This window comes from Zootoca vivipara, chromosome 12 (genome assembly GCF_965207765.1).
Source record: "Zootoca vivipara chromosome 12, rZooViv2.hap1.1, whole genome shotgun sequence".
NCBI classification, from domain to species: Eukaryota; Metazoa; Chordata; class Lepidosauria; order Squamata; family Lacertidae; genus Zootoca; species Zootoca vivipara.
In genome coordinates this window covers 11,208,824-11,223,360 of record NC_142595.1, presented here as the reverse complement: position 1 = coordinate 11,223,360, position 14,537 = coordinate 11,208,824, and the positions used below count along the sequence as shown (strand labels likewise).

The following is a 14,537-nucleotide window of genomic DNA, read 5'->3' as shown; positions in this document are numbered from 1 at the left end:
AAAATCACGAGGCACACCACCATTAAAAAAGTTAAAAAATTTAACTCTGTGCCGCCCTATATTATAATTATGACTGTAAGAAACACTTGCCAAATATTGCTTTCCGGCGGGTTAGTGTTGTGTATTGGCGGCCGCCAGGCTCGTTTGCACTGAGCTTTGGGAAAGAGGAGGAGAAATATTGCTTTCCAGCGGGTCAGTGGTGAGTATTGGCGGCCGCCAGGCACGTGACAATGCAAATCGCCCTTCTCATCGCCGCACGTCGCGGCACACCAGCCAGCGTCTCGCGGCACACTAGTGTGCTGCGGAACAGTGGTTGAGAAACACTGCCATAGGGTCACGAAGAGTTGGACACGACTAAATGACTAAACAACAACAACATCCAGTTGCTTTGTAACACTGTCACCAAGACTAAATGCCTATGTGTCTTTAGGACCCAAACTACAATACAGTCTTTAAACTTGTGCTTCCCTAGGTCTTCTTGGAGTCGAATTCTGTTTAAGAATGGAAGAGCTGTGTCTTAGTGGAAGAGCATATGCTTTACATATAGAACAGCCATCCCCAAACTCGGCCCTCCAGATGTTTTGGGACTACAACTGCCATCATCCCTAGCTACGGTAAGAGGACCAGTGGTCAGGGATGATGGGAATTGTAGTCCCAAAACATCTGGAGGGCTGAGTTGGGGATGCCTGATATAGAAGGTCCCAGTTTAGTTCTCAGTATCTCCAGGCATGGCTGGGAGACACCTTTGTCTGAAACCGTGGAGAGCCACTACCAGTCAGAGAAGAAAATAGTGAGCTAGATGGCTCAATAGTTTGACTCAGTATAAGGCAGGTTCCTATTTTCCAAGACCCAGCCACCATGGCTAATATTCAGGGGTAGTGGGAGTCCAACAATACCTGGAAGACCGCAGGTTCCTCACCCTTGCTTTAAACCCAAACCTCATTACTAGTTAGTTCTTAAGGTCTGCACCAATCATGTATAAAGTGGAGAGTTTGTTTTGAAGAACAAAAGGAGCCAAAAGGAGTGAAGAGTGAGGTGCAATCTCGTAACTGCTACTTAACTCTCTGCAGCCCCTCATCCTAGGCACCTTTTTCAGCTACACTCTTCTTGTACTGTTGGGGAACAGGCTGTAGAGAGGTAAGTCAGACCTACGAGTTCTAGCCTATCCCTCTGCACCAGGGGTCAGCCGTGGGCCGGTCCACCATCCCTCAGACCATGTGGTGGGCCCGACTATATTTTGGGGGGAGAAATGAACAAATTCCTATGCCCCACAAATGAGAGATGCATTTTAAATAAAAGCACACATTCTACTCATGTAAAAAGACGCTGATTCCCAGACTGTCCAGGGGCCGGATTGAGAAGGCGATTGGGCCGCATCCGGCCCACGAGCCTTAGGTTGCCTACCCCTGCTCTGCACCATATACTCCTTTATACACAAAACTGTTACTGTCATGCAGGATTTGAACTTTAGTGCCTATTAATGGTTAAATATTTATATAAGAAATATATAACCTGGAAAAGAACAGTGAAAGTTCAGAAGCGTTTATCTACTTGTAATAAACCCCTTGAGTTAAAAAAGGATAAGTAGGCTCTGTGAAAGTAAAGTGCAACAGAAAATTAGTTAAGGAAAACTTGACCTGAATAGCAGGTATGTCTTTTGTTTCTTAAGAATTGCTATCACCCTTGCATGAACCCGAGGGGGGAAGCTCTCTCTTTTAAGCTAACAGTTAATGGGCTATGAGCAGTGGTTATTTTGTGCCCTTGGCAAGGCTTACTACTTGCACCCCACCCCCACCCCAAATGCTAACTTCAATTTTCAAAAACAGATGTATTGTAGAAAAAATGAAAAGCACAAAACTTGAAACTGCTATATTTATTTTAAATTGCAAGAATGAGTAATAACAACAACCTTTGATTATCTTTCTCAAATACAAAAGAAAGTGTTTTAGCAGACAAATCATTGTGAATAACCTTGTGAATTGCGGCATTAAAAGTTAAGTCTCTTTAAAGTTTCAGTTTCAAGTACATCAGAATCTCACTTTGCTTGACTTTTCCTTTGCAGATTTTGTCATCAGTTCCTTCAGGTCAGGTGCTGATGCCTGGGCATGTTCAATTAATATAAGTTTGAGCTTTGAGAAGCAGTGTACAGTAGTACCTCGGTTTAAGAACAGTACAGTTTACGAAGATTCGGTTTACAAACTCCACAAAACCGGAAGTCGTGTTCTGGTTTGCTAACTTTACCGCGGTTTTCAAACGGAAACCAAATGGTGGAAGGGCACCGGCGGCGGGAGGCCTCATTAGGGAAAGTGCGCATCGGTTTAAGTACAGATTCGGTTTAAGAACAGACTTCAGGAACGGATTAAGTTCATAAACTGAGGTACCACTGTACAACATTTGCCACTGACACTGGAAGTGTGAGAAGGATCAATGATTTTTCCAAATTCTTGCAGGCCTTAAGTAGATCTTCAGTAGATTTTTTTTGGTTGATATTGTATATATCATATAAGAAACCAAATAGAGAATTATTTTGTTGAAGCTGTAAGAATCTCTGTAAGAATACAATAGATTGTATGCTATGTCAATTTCAACACCTTTATTGGCATATATATAAAATATAAAAACAAAGACAAAACATACAACACATATAGGTCATTATTAGTATAAATAGTGACTCTACATCATACAGAAATAATGGAGAGCAGGAGGAGGGAAAGGCACACAAGGGATCCTCAGCTATCGTTGTTGAAGGCTAGGTGTATTGATTTTAATTACATAAATTCTGGACAAGTAGTGGGCCATAATTCTGGTAATTTCGGGGAAGTCATCCCTCAACAAGAGCTGGACCACTGTTTCCTTGTTGGGGAGGGTTCCAGGTCTCGTAAAGGATAGAGGGGGGCCAAAATCGAAAAAATTGGAAAGGGGACAGTCCAGAATCATGTGAGCCATAGAGTCTACCTCTTTCTGGCCACAAGGGCGTAATCTATTCCAGTAAGGGATGCCTTTGAGTCTTCCGGATAACACGGAGGATGGGAAAGCATTTAGGCGGGCCAACATAAATACTCTGCGATAAAAAGGAGATACCAGGTCATATAAATAATTAGGTATCAATCCTTGGTGCGGCGGCAGCCCCAGGAAGGAAGGCGAGCATACTAGAGGTTGGGCAGGATGAAGTTTCTGGAATTCGATATCAAGCAGTCTCTGCTTAATAAGAGTAAAGATATATGAGTCCTCATATGTCAGGAGGGAGTCCACTGGAAGGCCTAGTTGCCTAAGTTTGTTGGAAATATTAGAAAACCATATAAAGCTGTGGCTGTCTTTCAGAAGATAGGATATCAGGCTATCTGGATCGGTATTAAAATGATTTTTTAGCCAATATTTAAGAGTAATAATCCAACCTCGTCTCAAGAAGGTGTTGGCCCAATTCTGCACAGATAGCCAGGTATGGCACACATTTTGGTACTCCAAGAATTTGCCGAAAGAAGGATGATTGGACTCCTTCTACTTTGTTGTTAAAGCTGGATATCCATAAGGGGATCCCGTATAGAAGCTGGGAGGCAGATTTTGCCTTATAGGCAATAATTGCTGCAGGTACAAATTGATTCCCACCAAGAAAGTGAAAACGCTTGATTTGTGTAACCGAGCATCTTGCTAAATTAATTGTTCTATTGCGATGGGTCGCCCATTTTAAGTTATAGTGAAAGATGACACCCAAGTATTTATATCATTTAACTTGCTCCATTTTTTGGGTTCCAATCAACCAGTTGAATTGACAGTATGCTGTCTATAGCTGGGCGATATTTTGATAAATTGTCTGAAACCAGTATGATGTTCAGATTGTGATACACGTTTCAGACTTTTTGAGCTGGCAATACATCGCGGCTGGCTTCCCAGCTGCCCACAGCACAGCACACCTCACTCCCATCCGACTGCCTACCTGTGCTGTGCTGGCGGCAGCTGGGGAGCTGCAATGTATTGCCAGCTCAAATTGCTTGCAGATAGCAAAGGCGCAGGCAGACAGAGCCTGAGAAGGTGCTCGTCCGGAACCTTCTCTGGCTCAGTTTGCCTGCCTGCCTGCCTCCACCACCTCCTCTGCCCAGGTGGACTGCCTCTTTCTCCTGGTCAGTCACTCCTGGAGCGACCATTGCTGCCCTTGGGCTTATTCACCAGCATCTCTGCATGCTCCCTCTTGTGCCCCCCCCCCACAGCAGGACATTCTGACTATGCAATAAGAGGAAATCCCAGAAGTGTCGGGTATTTAATCATGTGGAAGAGAAGCATTGTGTATTGCAGGGACAGTCAGAGTACAGTTTGAGAGCTATACAATAAGAATATTTATAGGGAGCTAGTTATTTTGGGGGGGGATGTGTAGCTGTTTTGTATATTTTAGATCTTATGATTTATGTGGAAATACTTCAGTTTGGTTGTGTGTGTTTTAATGTTTTATTTATTGTTTATGACTACTTTTGTTATGCTGCAAAGTGTATTTTTTCATGTTGTAAGCTGCCTTGAGCATGGTTTGAGCTGTGGAAAAGCGACATAAAACAAAAACTCTGTATATATGGTGATAAATGTGTTATTTTCAGTCTTCTTTTACCAAGATTTAGCGAAGACAGTTAGTATAATACTGGTTCTTAACACAACTTAACTTTCTTAACACAATTCAAGAAATTAAATATAGGATCTAAATAAATGCTTGTCTGAAACATTTCACCAATTGTTCCACCTCCTCTTCCAATGTTTTATTGCTTTTTTGCATCTCTTCAATATTTAAGAGGATATGCTGCCATATGTGGAGATACTAGGATGTGTGAAAGATAAGCTAATGCCGCACATGTGTGAGAATGGAACAGCTGTGCAGAGAGGAAGGTTTTGGATATGTCTGTTTGAGAAAGAATGGAAGTTCTTAACAGAGAGGGTTGGTGTAACTTGAAAGTTTGAGTTCTTCATTTTGAATATGGATTGGTCCTCTGACACAGTCTTAGTACTGCCTCTATCCTTTCTAATAGTACAGTGGACCCTTCAGATATGAACTTATTTCGTTTTGGGGATCTGTTCGCACCCCAAAAATTACGTAAATAGAGGCACGTTTCTGTGCACACGCATCACGCAATTGAGCGCTTCTGCGCATGTGTGCGGCACGCAGAGTGCTTCTATGCATGCACGCACGGCGAAACCTGGACATAAACACTTCCAGGGTTGCTGTGGCCGTAACCCGAAGATTCTGTATCCAGAGGAATACATAAGTAGAGGTATGACTGTACCTGGTGGTCTGTCGCTAATGCTTAAGAAAGCTTTAATTGTGGCAGTAGTCACTGGTCTTGTTATGAGCCTCTATTGTTCTGGACCTTACTTGATTGGCAAAATGCAGGGAACTTTGGTTTGGCCTCTCTTTTGCCCATGTGGTGTCTAACCCTGAGCACTTTGATCTTGTCATGACTGATTGTGTGATGTTTGAGCCATGCGGCTCAGCAGAGAGAGCAGGAAACAACAAGCCAACCACAGAAGGGAGCGGAAGTGAATCAGATTTCTCAAGCAGCCTGAAAGTCTTGCAGAACAGTGTTATATTGTGAAGACCCAGGTGGCAAAGAAAGGAGGCCTTGATAATCTGCTTGTGAAGACTGGAGTGTTGTCAGGTATGACAGTATACATACCTCCTTTACATGTACCTGCGATGGACCAGTCAATAGTAGAGAGTCAAATGGCAAGTAAGAAGCAGGCAAAGTGAAACTAAGTAGGATGCTTCAGCAACAGTTTTACTGGAAAGGGAAGAAGCTTAACAAAATGAGGAGAGAGAGAGAGAGGAGTTCTGTCTTGTATGTGGTCAAAGGCATAGAAATGGGATTTTGGGAAATATTGTTTTGAATAATGAAGTACAGGACACCATCCAACTTTGCTCATTAATAGGCGTGATAATTCAGTTTAGGAAATTTTACTGCTCATGTTTTGATGGTTACTGTTTTATGATATGTTTTTGTAGGAGTAATATACAGTATTAATGAACTAAAATTAGATTACTTACATATTGGTAGATATGTATTTGAATGTTCATATATTTGTATAGATACTGATGACTGCTTTATGTATTCTATTGCTTTATTTCAGACGAAATGCATTAAAAATTGGAAAATAAATTAATGGCAGTTTGTGAACTGCAGAGCTTTCGTAGGAATGTCAAGGTGAACCAGATTCCTGGGTTTTGCAGCTCAGGATCAGACGTATTGTTCCAATGCAAGAGGCTGCATTAGCTGTTTTTCCCCCCTTCCTAGGTATCGTGAGGCGCCAACTTAAGCCATAGCAGCAGGATAGAATTGGCCAACTCAAGGGAGTGAAGCTGCAGACCATTGTGGGGGAAACGTAGAGTGATGTTCCAAGCCAAGGGACCAGCCAGTACAGCCTCCGCTAATGTATGTATTGTAATCAAGTTTTCAGATTGAAGAGGTTGCTGCTAATTCCTGGGGAGTGGGTTGAGGGGAGATACACATGATGTGCCTCACAGTCCAATCCTATGCATGTCTGCTTTGAAGTACCCCTGAGTTCCATGAGATTTACTCCCAGTTTAGTGTGTAAGGGACTGCACCTTTACTCACTCAAATATAAAACTGACATGCTAGTCTGTTGCAGCAAAAGCACCCAAAAGATGGCACTTTAAAGTCTAGCAAATTATTATGGCATAAGCATTCACGGACTAGAATCTTATCTCATCAGATGCATGGAAATAATATTTAACCAAAACAAAGGAGCCCCAATGATATAAGTAAAAACAAACAAAATCAGGAACCCTAAAAAGGTATAAAAGTGATTTACAAATTGACAAAACAAAGCAACATGTAAAGTGAACATATACAAATATAAGCAGTAGCCACTGTTGTGTAACAATTTCTCCAAACACTTCAAGTTACAATGGTGAGATTGCTTGCATTGCATCCTGTTTCTCACTTCTATCAGAACAAATGGAAAGTTTCTCACACATAGCAGTTGTAGACTCTCTCGCAATGGTTATATGTCGGGGACAATTAAAACTTAAATGTATGCAAAACAATCAGTGACCATTTGCAGCAACAGCATTAATTGGCGATAGCACAAGCTATGCATTGCTTGCTTGCTTAATGAACACCTGCTTGGGACAGGAACTCACTATATCTATTCAAGGCTGGACGTATAAATCAATAATCTAATGCAGCAGTTTTTAGCCATTTGGGCATGTTAGCAGTACTAGGATAACTACTGTTGTGAATGGTCATTATGCATATTTTGAATGCATTTAAGCCCGAGACTGTTCTTTTTACATTTCCTGGTCATTTCCTCCTTTCATTCCAGTTGATTAACCTTAAGCATTGCATCTGGTGAAAGTTTTTCATTTTAGAATTTGCTTATTTGTAGCACTTGACTGTTGTCTTTGTCCATGGAGTTTTCTTGGCAGGGATACTGGAGTGGCTTGCCAGTTCCTTCTCCAGGTGGATCACGTTTAGTCAAAACTCTCCACTATGACCTGTCCATCTTGGGTGGCCCTGCATGGCATAGCTCATAGCTTCTCTGAGTTATTCAAGCCCCTTCGCCACGACAAGGCATTGATCCATGAAAGGAGATCTTGGGAAAGGAGTACGACAAGGTTGTATATTGTCTCCCTGCTTATTTAACTTATATGCAGAATTCATCATGCGAAAGGCTGGACTAGATGAATCCCAAGCCGGAATTAAGATTGCTGGAAGAAATATCAACAACCTCAGATATGCAGATGACACAACCTTGATGGCAGAAAGCGAGGAGGAATTAAAGAACCTTTTAATGAGGGTGAAAGAGGAGAGCGCAAAATATGGTCTGAAGCTCAACATCAAAAAAACCAAGATCATGGCCACTGGTCCCACCACCTCCTGGCAAATAGAAGGGGAAGAAATGGAGGCAGTGAGAGATTTCACCTTCTTGGGCTCCTTGATCACTGCAGATGGTGACAGCAGTCACGAAATTAAAAGACGCCTGCTTCTTGGGAGAAAAGCAATGACAAACCTAGACAGCATCTTAAAAAGCAGAGACATCACCTTGCCGACAAAGGTCCGTATAGTTAAAGCTATGGTTTTCCCAGTAGTGATGTATGGAAGTGAGAGCTGGACCATAAAGAAGGCTGATCGCCGAAGAATTGATGCTTTTGAATTATGGTGCTGGAGGAGACTCTTGAGAGTCCCGTGGACTGCAAGAAGATCAAACCTATCCATTCTTCAGGAAATCAGCCCTGAGTGCTCCCTGGAAGGACAGATCGTGAAGCTGAGGCTCCAATACTTTGGCCACCTCATGAGAAGAGAAGAATCCTTGGAAAAGACCCTGATGTTGGGAAAGATTGAGGGCACTAGGAGAAGGGGACGACAGAGGACGAGATGGTTGGACAGTGTTCTCGAAGCTACGAACATGAGTTTGACCAAACTGCGGGAGGCAGTGCAAGACAGGAGTGCCTGGCGTGCTATGGTCCATGGGGTCACGAAGAGTCGGACACGACTAAACGACTAAACAACAACAACAGCACTTGACTGCATAGACACTTTGCTCAAGTTGATGTAATGTTCTATTTTGGATGCCTCTTGCAATAGGGATAGTATACCTTGGATGTGAGAATCGTTAAAAATTATTAGTTCACTTTCTCATGTTCACCATATTTTAGTATGTTTTTTATGTTTTACTAATCAGGAAAATTGATTTTTGTTACATCAATATTTTTGTGGGGTAGTTCTCTTTCTAAGGAGTCTGTTTTTCATTCAGCATGTTTGACATTTTTATTGATGTTAAAATATTGCAGCAAACTTTACAGAAAGAAATAAGTTTTACTTAATGTGAATTTGATATATTTTCTTGTATTTATTCAATTTCTAAATAATTTGAAAAAGATACAAATAATGATTACAATTAAAATTCATCCTAGAAACAGAAAACTATCTTAATATGGCTATAAATGTCTTAAAACTATCCTATTCATTCTGTTCATATACTTGCAGTGCCCTTGAAAAAGGAATTTTCTGAAATGCACTGGACTTACAATAAGTTGCATTTCTGTTCCCTGGAGTCCTCCCCACTCCACTTTTCTTCCTTTGCCAGTTAAGTGATACTATCAAAGACCTGTGGTTGTTTTTACACAAAAGTTGATGTCATAATAAATTCATCAGGCTGAAATCCTGTATCTTTTACTGGGGAGTAAGCCAATTGAATTCAAACTCAGTGGGACTTACTTCTGAGTAGACATCTAGAATATTGCACTGTCAGCCTTTAAAGTGCCAGAAGTACTGTTGTTTTCAAAATTTATGTTCACTTATCCTTCCAATGAATCCTGTGGATTGTAGTTTGTGGAAGCAATTACGGTATCTGTTCTTTAAAAAATCCTACAAATTCTAGTATTCTTTGGAAAATCAATGTGAGTTAAACAGGACTTGCATAGCTACGTTCCAACTCTAAGAAACATTTTCCCTTTAAGGGGGTTATTGAGAACTTCCTTATGGTAGTTGTCTGCCTTGAGCCCAAACAGTGCATTACATAATGGTCTAGGAAGAAAGTGTGAAATGAGACATAAATATGAAATTTTAAAACTGCTTAAAAAGTAGCAGTATCAAAGCTTACAATTGTGATTCTATGCGATCTGTGATCTCCTTCTATTCCCTATTGTTTCTTAATGCAGATCATAACATAATGCTCTCTACTCTGTATCAATGGCATTTTCCCTCTCCTCTTTCTTTAGGAGGCGAAGAGCAACTCAGGGGCATCCATCGTGCAGAGATCCAAGGTAATTACCAACCCAGTTTTTACCTTTGGGCATGAATGTTTCCCCAGAAGGTGGGGGGGGGCAGTCAAATAAATACATTGCACTACAACTCCTGCAACTCATTTTGCTTCAGAAGCAGCCTTGTACCATCGCTATAGAAAATGACTATTTTACTGGCCTCAACATCCTTGGAACTTATTAAGTGAATATGCAGTTCTTTTTTATATTGCTTTAAAGAAGCAAAAAAACCTGTTATTGATTATACTTTTTAGAGGCTTCTAAGGCACTTATTAGTATATATTGCTTTATAGTCCTTATCTCAGCTGCTGACTCAGTTGGATCTTTAAAGCTTTCCCATCATTTCATAGTTGTTTTTAAAGGCAAACTGCTCCATCGCTGTAGCTCATGTTCCTGCATCCTGTTGTTGGGGTAACTTTGTTTATGGATCTTCAAAGGATGCATGCCATATGCATGCAACAGTACCAAAACAAAATAATTCAGCTCCAGGCTCAAATTACACATTATGTAGTCTGCTGAGAATGTAACGCAGCTCTTGGGGGGGGGGTGCATGGAGAAAGAGGCTGCCTTTGCCTTTCCCCTCTGCTCCTAGCTCAGATTGTAATTGCACCCTCTCAGGGACAAACTAGAGATGATACGTGAAATGCGTAAATGCATTTGACATAGAGCTACCACTGGTGGAGATTGGCATCAAAACCATGCCACATAGGGGTGGAAGGAGAGGTCTAACCATTCCCTTGCATGCTGCACTCCCAATTAAAGGTCATCCCTCTTTCCTGAATTGAAGCTTCCGCTGGCACAGGCTACTTTGGGTTTGAAGCTCCTCCCCCTCAACAGAAACACAGAACTTCAGTTATAACATGGAAGAGAGAAGGGCTGTTGCTATAGGCATGCAGAAGGCCCCAGATTCAATCCCCACTATCTCTAGGCAGGGCTGCGTAGGATTTCTGCCTGACACCTTAAGAGAGCTGCTGCCTTGATGTGATGGACCAATAGGCTCACCCTGCATAAGACAGCTTCTAATGCATTTTGGGGACCCAGGTGGCGCTGTGGTCTAAACCACAGAGCCTCTAGAGTTTGCTGAACAGAAGATCAGGGGTTCAAATTCCCCGAAGGGGGTGAGGTCCCATTGTTCGGTCCCAGCTCCTGCCCACGTAGCAGTTCAAAACCAAAGTGCAAGTAGATAAATAGGTACTGCTCCGGCGGGAAGGCAAACGACGTTTCCATGCGCTGCTCTGGTTCGCCAGAAGCAGCTTAGTCATGCTAGTCACATGACCTGGAAGCTGTCTGCAGACAAACGCCGGCTCCCTCGGGCCTATAGAGTGAGATGAGTGCAGAACCCCAGTCGTCTGTGACTGGACCCTAACGGTCAGGGGTACCTTTACCTTTTTAATGCAGTTTGAGCTGAAATGTGGCAGCAATAGATAAACAATTAACAAGGTGGAAAGAAACAGCTGAACTGCCTTTGCTTTTTAGTGTGCATTCATGAAGTTTTCTCCTTTGCATTATTCTTTATCTGCTGATATGGTCAAATGCCTGCTTTGGATGGGGTCATATTCCTCTGAAGGAGCAGATTCGTAGTCTGGGGATGCTCTGGGTACATCTCTGTTGCTAGAGCCTTTGGTGATCTCATTGACTAGGAGAGCTTACCAGCTTTGGTTAGTAAGAGATGCTGCAGCCATTCCTGGACTGGGATAGCCTGACCACTGATGTCTATGTGCTGGTGCCCTCCACATTGGATTGCTGCAGTGCATTCTGTGTGGGGCTGTCATTGAGGCTGACCCAGAAGCTAGTGATGACTCAGCTGCTAGATGGGGCAGAAATTACCATATTACACCAGTGCTGAAAGAATTACACCGGCTGCCTATTAGTACTGGGCTAAATTGATGGTGCAATTACTGGTATACAGAACCCATTTTACAGCATGGAAGCTGGATACATAAAAGGATACATCTTCTTAGGAAGTCCACTTCACATTACTTTGGAAACAAGCCTTCAGTGTGGCAGAACTCCTTCCCATTATATGTCACTCAAGGATCATCTCTATTGTCATTTAGGTTAGGATTGAAGACTTTCCTCTCTCAACAAGACTTCTAAGTGGAGTTTTTATCCTGGCTGGTATTTGTATTAGATTTAAAACTGATTTCACATATTTAGCAGTTGTTTTTAGATGTTTTTAAATGCGTAGTTGTTTTAACTCTCTCTCTATATTTGGATATACTGTGAGATTACATTGTTTTTGCTGCTGTCACTCAGTCTTTCAGCTTGAAGGCCCAGGTGAAGGAGACATGCAGTGCCTGCCAGAAAACTGTTTATCCCATGGAGCGCCTCGTGGCCGATAAATTTGTCTTCCACAACAGCTGTTTCTGTTGCAAGCACTGCCACACCAAGCTCAGGTGAGAAGGGCAGGGGAAGCAAAAGTTTGCTATTAGGGAAGGTGAAGAGGATTTGGGGATGGGAGGCTAGGTGGTTGGGTTCATGTCACACTCTCCCCCACCAATCTTATATCTATGGTAGGCCTACTCCCACCCCAGAAAACCAATGAGGAACTGGGGACAAGCAAAAGACTAACCAAAAATGTTGGTTGAATGAGAAACCCATTTAGTTCCTTTATGAAATTTCATGTTCTCCAGGTTCTGTACTGAGGTACACAGCAGTCTGCCCACAATGTGGGATTTCTTCTTCTTCTTTCGGCAGTGAGAACTGCTCTGAAGTTTGATCCTTGTTCAGAAGAGGGTGAGAGGTTTGGTCTGAAAGGCACGTACTGTACATAAGACCACACTTTTTTGTTTCAGCTTCATGTAGTTGTGAATATTGACACTGATTTAAAGAGTAGGATGAGAGGGCACTACTCCTTTCCTGATCTACCAAGGTGATTAGGGCAAATTAAGGGTTTAAACATACCTGTCTGTTGAAAAGTACCATTCAGTCCAGTAGGGCTTACTCTGAGGTATGTAGATATAGGATTGTAGACTAAATGCCAAGTTTATGCAACTAGACACGCTTTATGTCTTACAATTAGGAGAACAGAACAACTTTGAGATTAGTTGGAAGGAATCTCTTTAAATTATGAAAACCTTGCCATGATGCAATAAATTTCCATAAATTCTTCTGAGGTTGCCTGTTCTTGCAAATGTGACTTTCTTGGACCAATTCATTTTGCCCACATTTTTAAGAGTTGGTAACCTTAGATTTATGGAGATTCTGATGAGATTGCCATGTAAAACAAAAAGGCTGGTGTAAGCTCAGCCTTTTAACAAAGAATGGGCAGTGGCAGGGACAAACTAGCCTTCATGCCTCATTCTCCTATGTTCTCTTTTGTTGTGTTTCTTCAGTCTTTTTCCTAGGTGGGCTTTAACATGTGCTTTCCCTTCCTTCCAGTTTGGGTAGCTATGCAGCTCTACACGGGGAATTCTTCTGTAAGCCACACTTCCAGCAGCTGTTCAAGAGCAAAGGCAACTATGATGAGGGCTTTGGGCGCAAGCAACACAAGCAACTCTGGCTGCAGAAAGAGGTGGAGAACGGGACCGATACAGCATGACGAAGCAGGCCCCAATTTCCCCACTTTGAGAGCCTTGGTATGGGGATGAACTGAGCTGATGGAAAGCAGTGGAGCTTGCAAGGGTTGCTGGGAGCAGGGAAAGCCAGGCAGAAATAGAGTATGGTTCCAGTGTTGTGGGAGCAATGCTACCTGCGTATCTGGGAACCCCAGACACTGTGCCCATGGAGGGGTGAGAGTGGAGGATCTTGAACAAATCATGTAAGAGCAGGCACACCAGGATGCTGGTGGGGGACAGGGGTTGCATGAATGAAGCAACAGATATTGGGGCTTGTATTTCCAGACTTCTTTAATGTGATTGCATCTGTGATATAAGCTCCTGAGCAGGAGAGACCAATGTTTACACCTTATTTTGTACACCTTATGGTGTACTACCATGTGGCATGCAAACTCTCCCCTCACTTGTCACACATCTTGCAAACTCAGCTACAGATCCCATGAAACAGTCTAGATTGGGGAAATTGCCAGGTTACAAATTCCTTTGCCATAGAACCTTGGGCCAGAGAAACCTTTCCAACAGGCTTTAGTTAATGCCTACTACATCTTATGTTTACAATCCAATCAATCCCATCCCATCCAGTTATGGAGCAGCAAAGGAGAATGGCTCTATTAAAATATCTGGTTGTCTGGATAAACAGGAATCCAACTTTTAAAGGAAATTTTATGATGGGTCAGGGCACACAGTAAATGCTGACTATTAATTTGGCCAAAATGCATTTCTACCTCTCCCTTTATTTAAAACATTCCCAGATTAGCCTGTACTTCTTTTCCTGCTGAAGGACTGTTTGCTTCTGCTGCAGAGATCACACTCAAAGATAGTCCTGTGGGGAAAGATATGCATGCTAAGAAAGCATGGAAAGAGAACATGCTGCTTTCCAGAGCAACCAGTTTTCTATTGTGACAAAAGGGAGGGAGAAGCAATCCTGGAGAAACAGAGGGCGAGTGTGGAGATAGTGCAACAATGACTGAAATGTGCATACCAATAGAGTTTTGAACACAAAACAGGAATTGGATGGGATTCCAAACCTTGCACCTTCATTTTCATCAGCTCGGTTCTGCCCAAACATTTAGCCTTAAATCCTGGGGAAGCATTCAATGTCTATCTTTTATATTTGCCTTTTTCAGTGGTACGTGGTTAAGCTGAAGCACAAACTCGTGGTGTTGTGTCCAGAGTTGCGCTGTCTGCTGTCTTATTTTTGTAATATAAGTTTTCTGAACCTT

The 14,537-nt window shown here is 42.3% G+C and overlaps 1 protein-coding gene across 6 annotated transcripts in view; it reads left to right on the top strand.

The window, feature by feature from the left end:
• LIMD2 (LIM domain containing 2) overlaps nucleotides 1-14,537 on the top strand; it is a 19,952-nt gene extending 5,415 nt beyond the window's left edge. For 3 of the 6 annotated variants that reach the window (XM_035134417.3, XM_035134416.3, XM_035134413.3), the window contains exons 2-5: nucleotides 6,267-6,404; nucleotides 9,716-9,760; nucleotides 12,014-12,153; nucleotides 13,139-14,537. In XM_035134417.3, coding sequence (XP_034990308.1) covers nucleotides 6,363-6,404; nucleotides 9,716-9,760; nucleotides 12,014-12,153; nucleotides 13,139-13,298 — 387 coding nt within the window. In that variant the 5' untranslated portion in view covers nucleotides 6,267-6,362 and the 3' untranslated portion in view covers nucleotides 13,299-14,537. Of the gene's footprint in view, nucleotides 1-472; nucleotides 615-3,473; nucleotides 5,634-6,102; nucleotides 6,405-9,715; nucleotides 9,761-12,013; nucleotides 12,154-13,138 lie in introns of those variants that run through there. The other 3 variants (XM_060282297.2, XM_035134414.3, XM_035134415.3) reach the window with 3 other exon arrangements.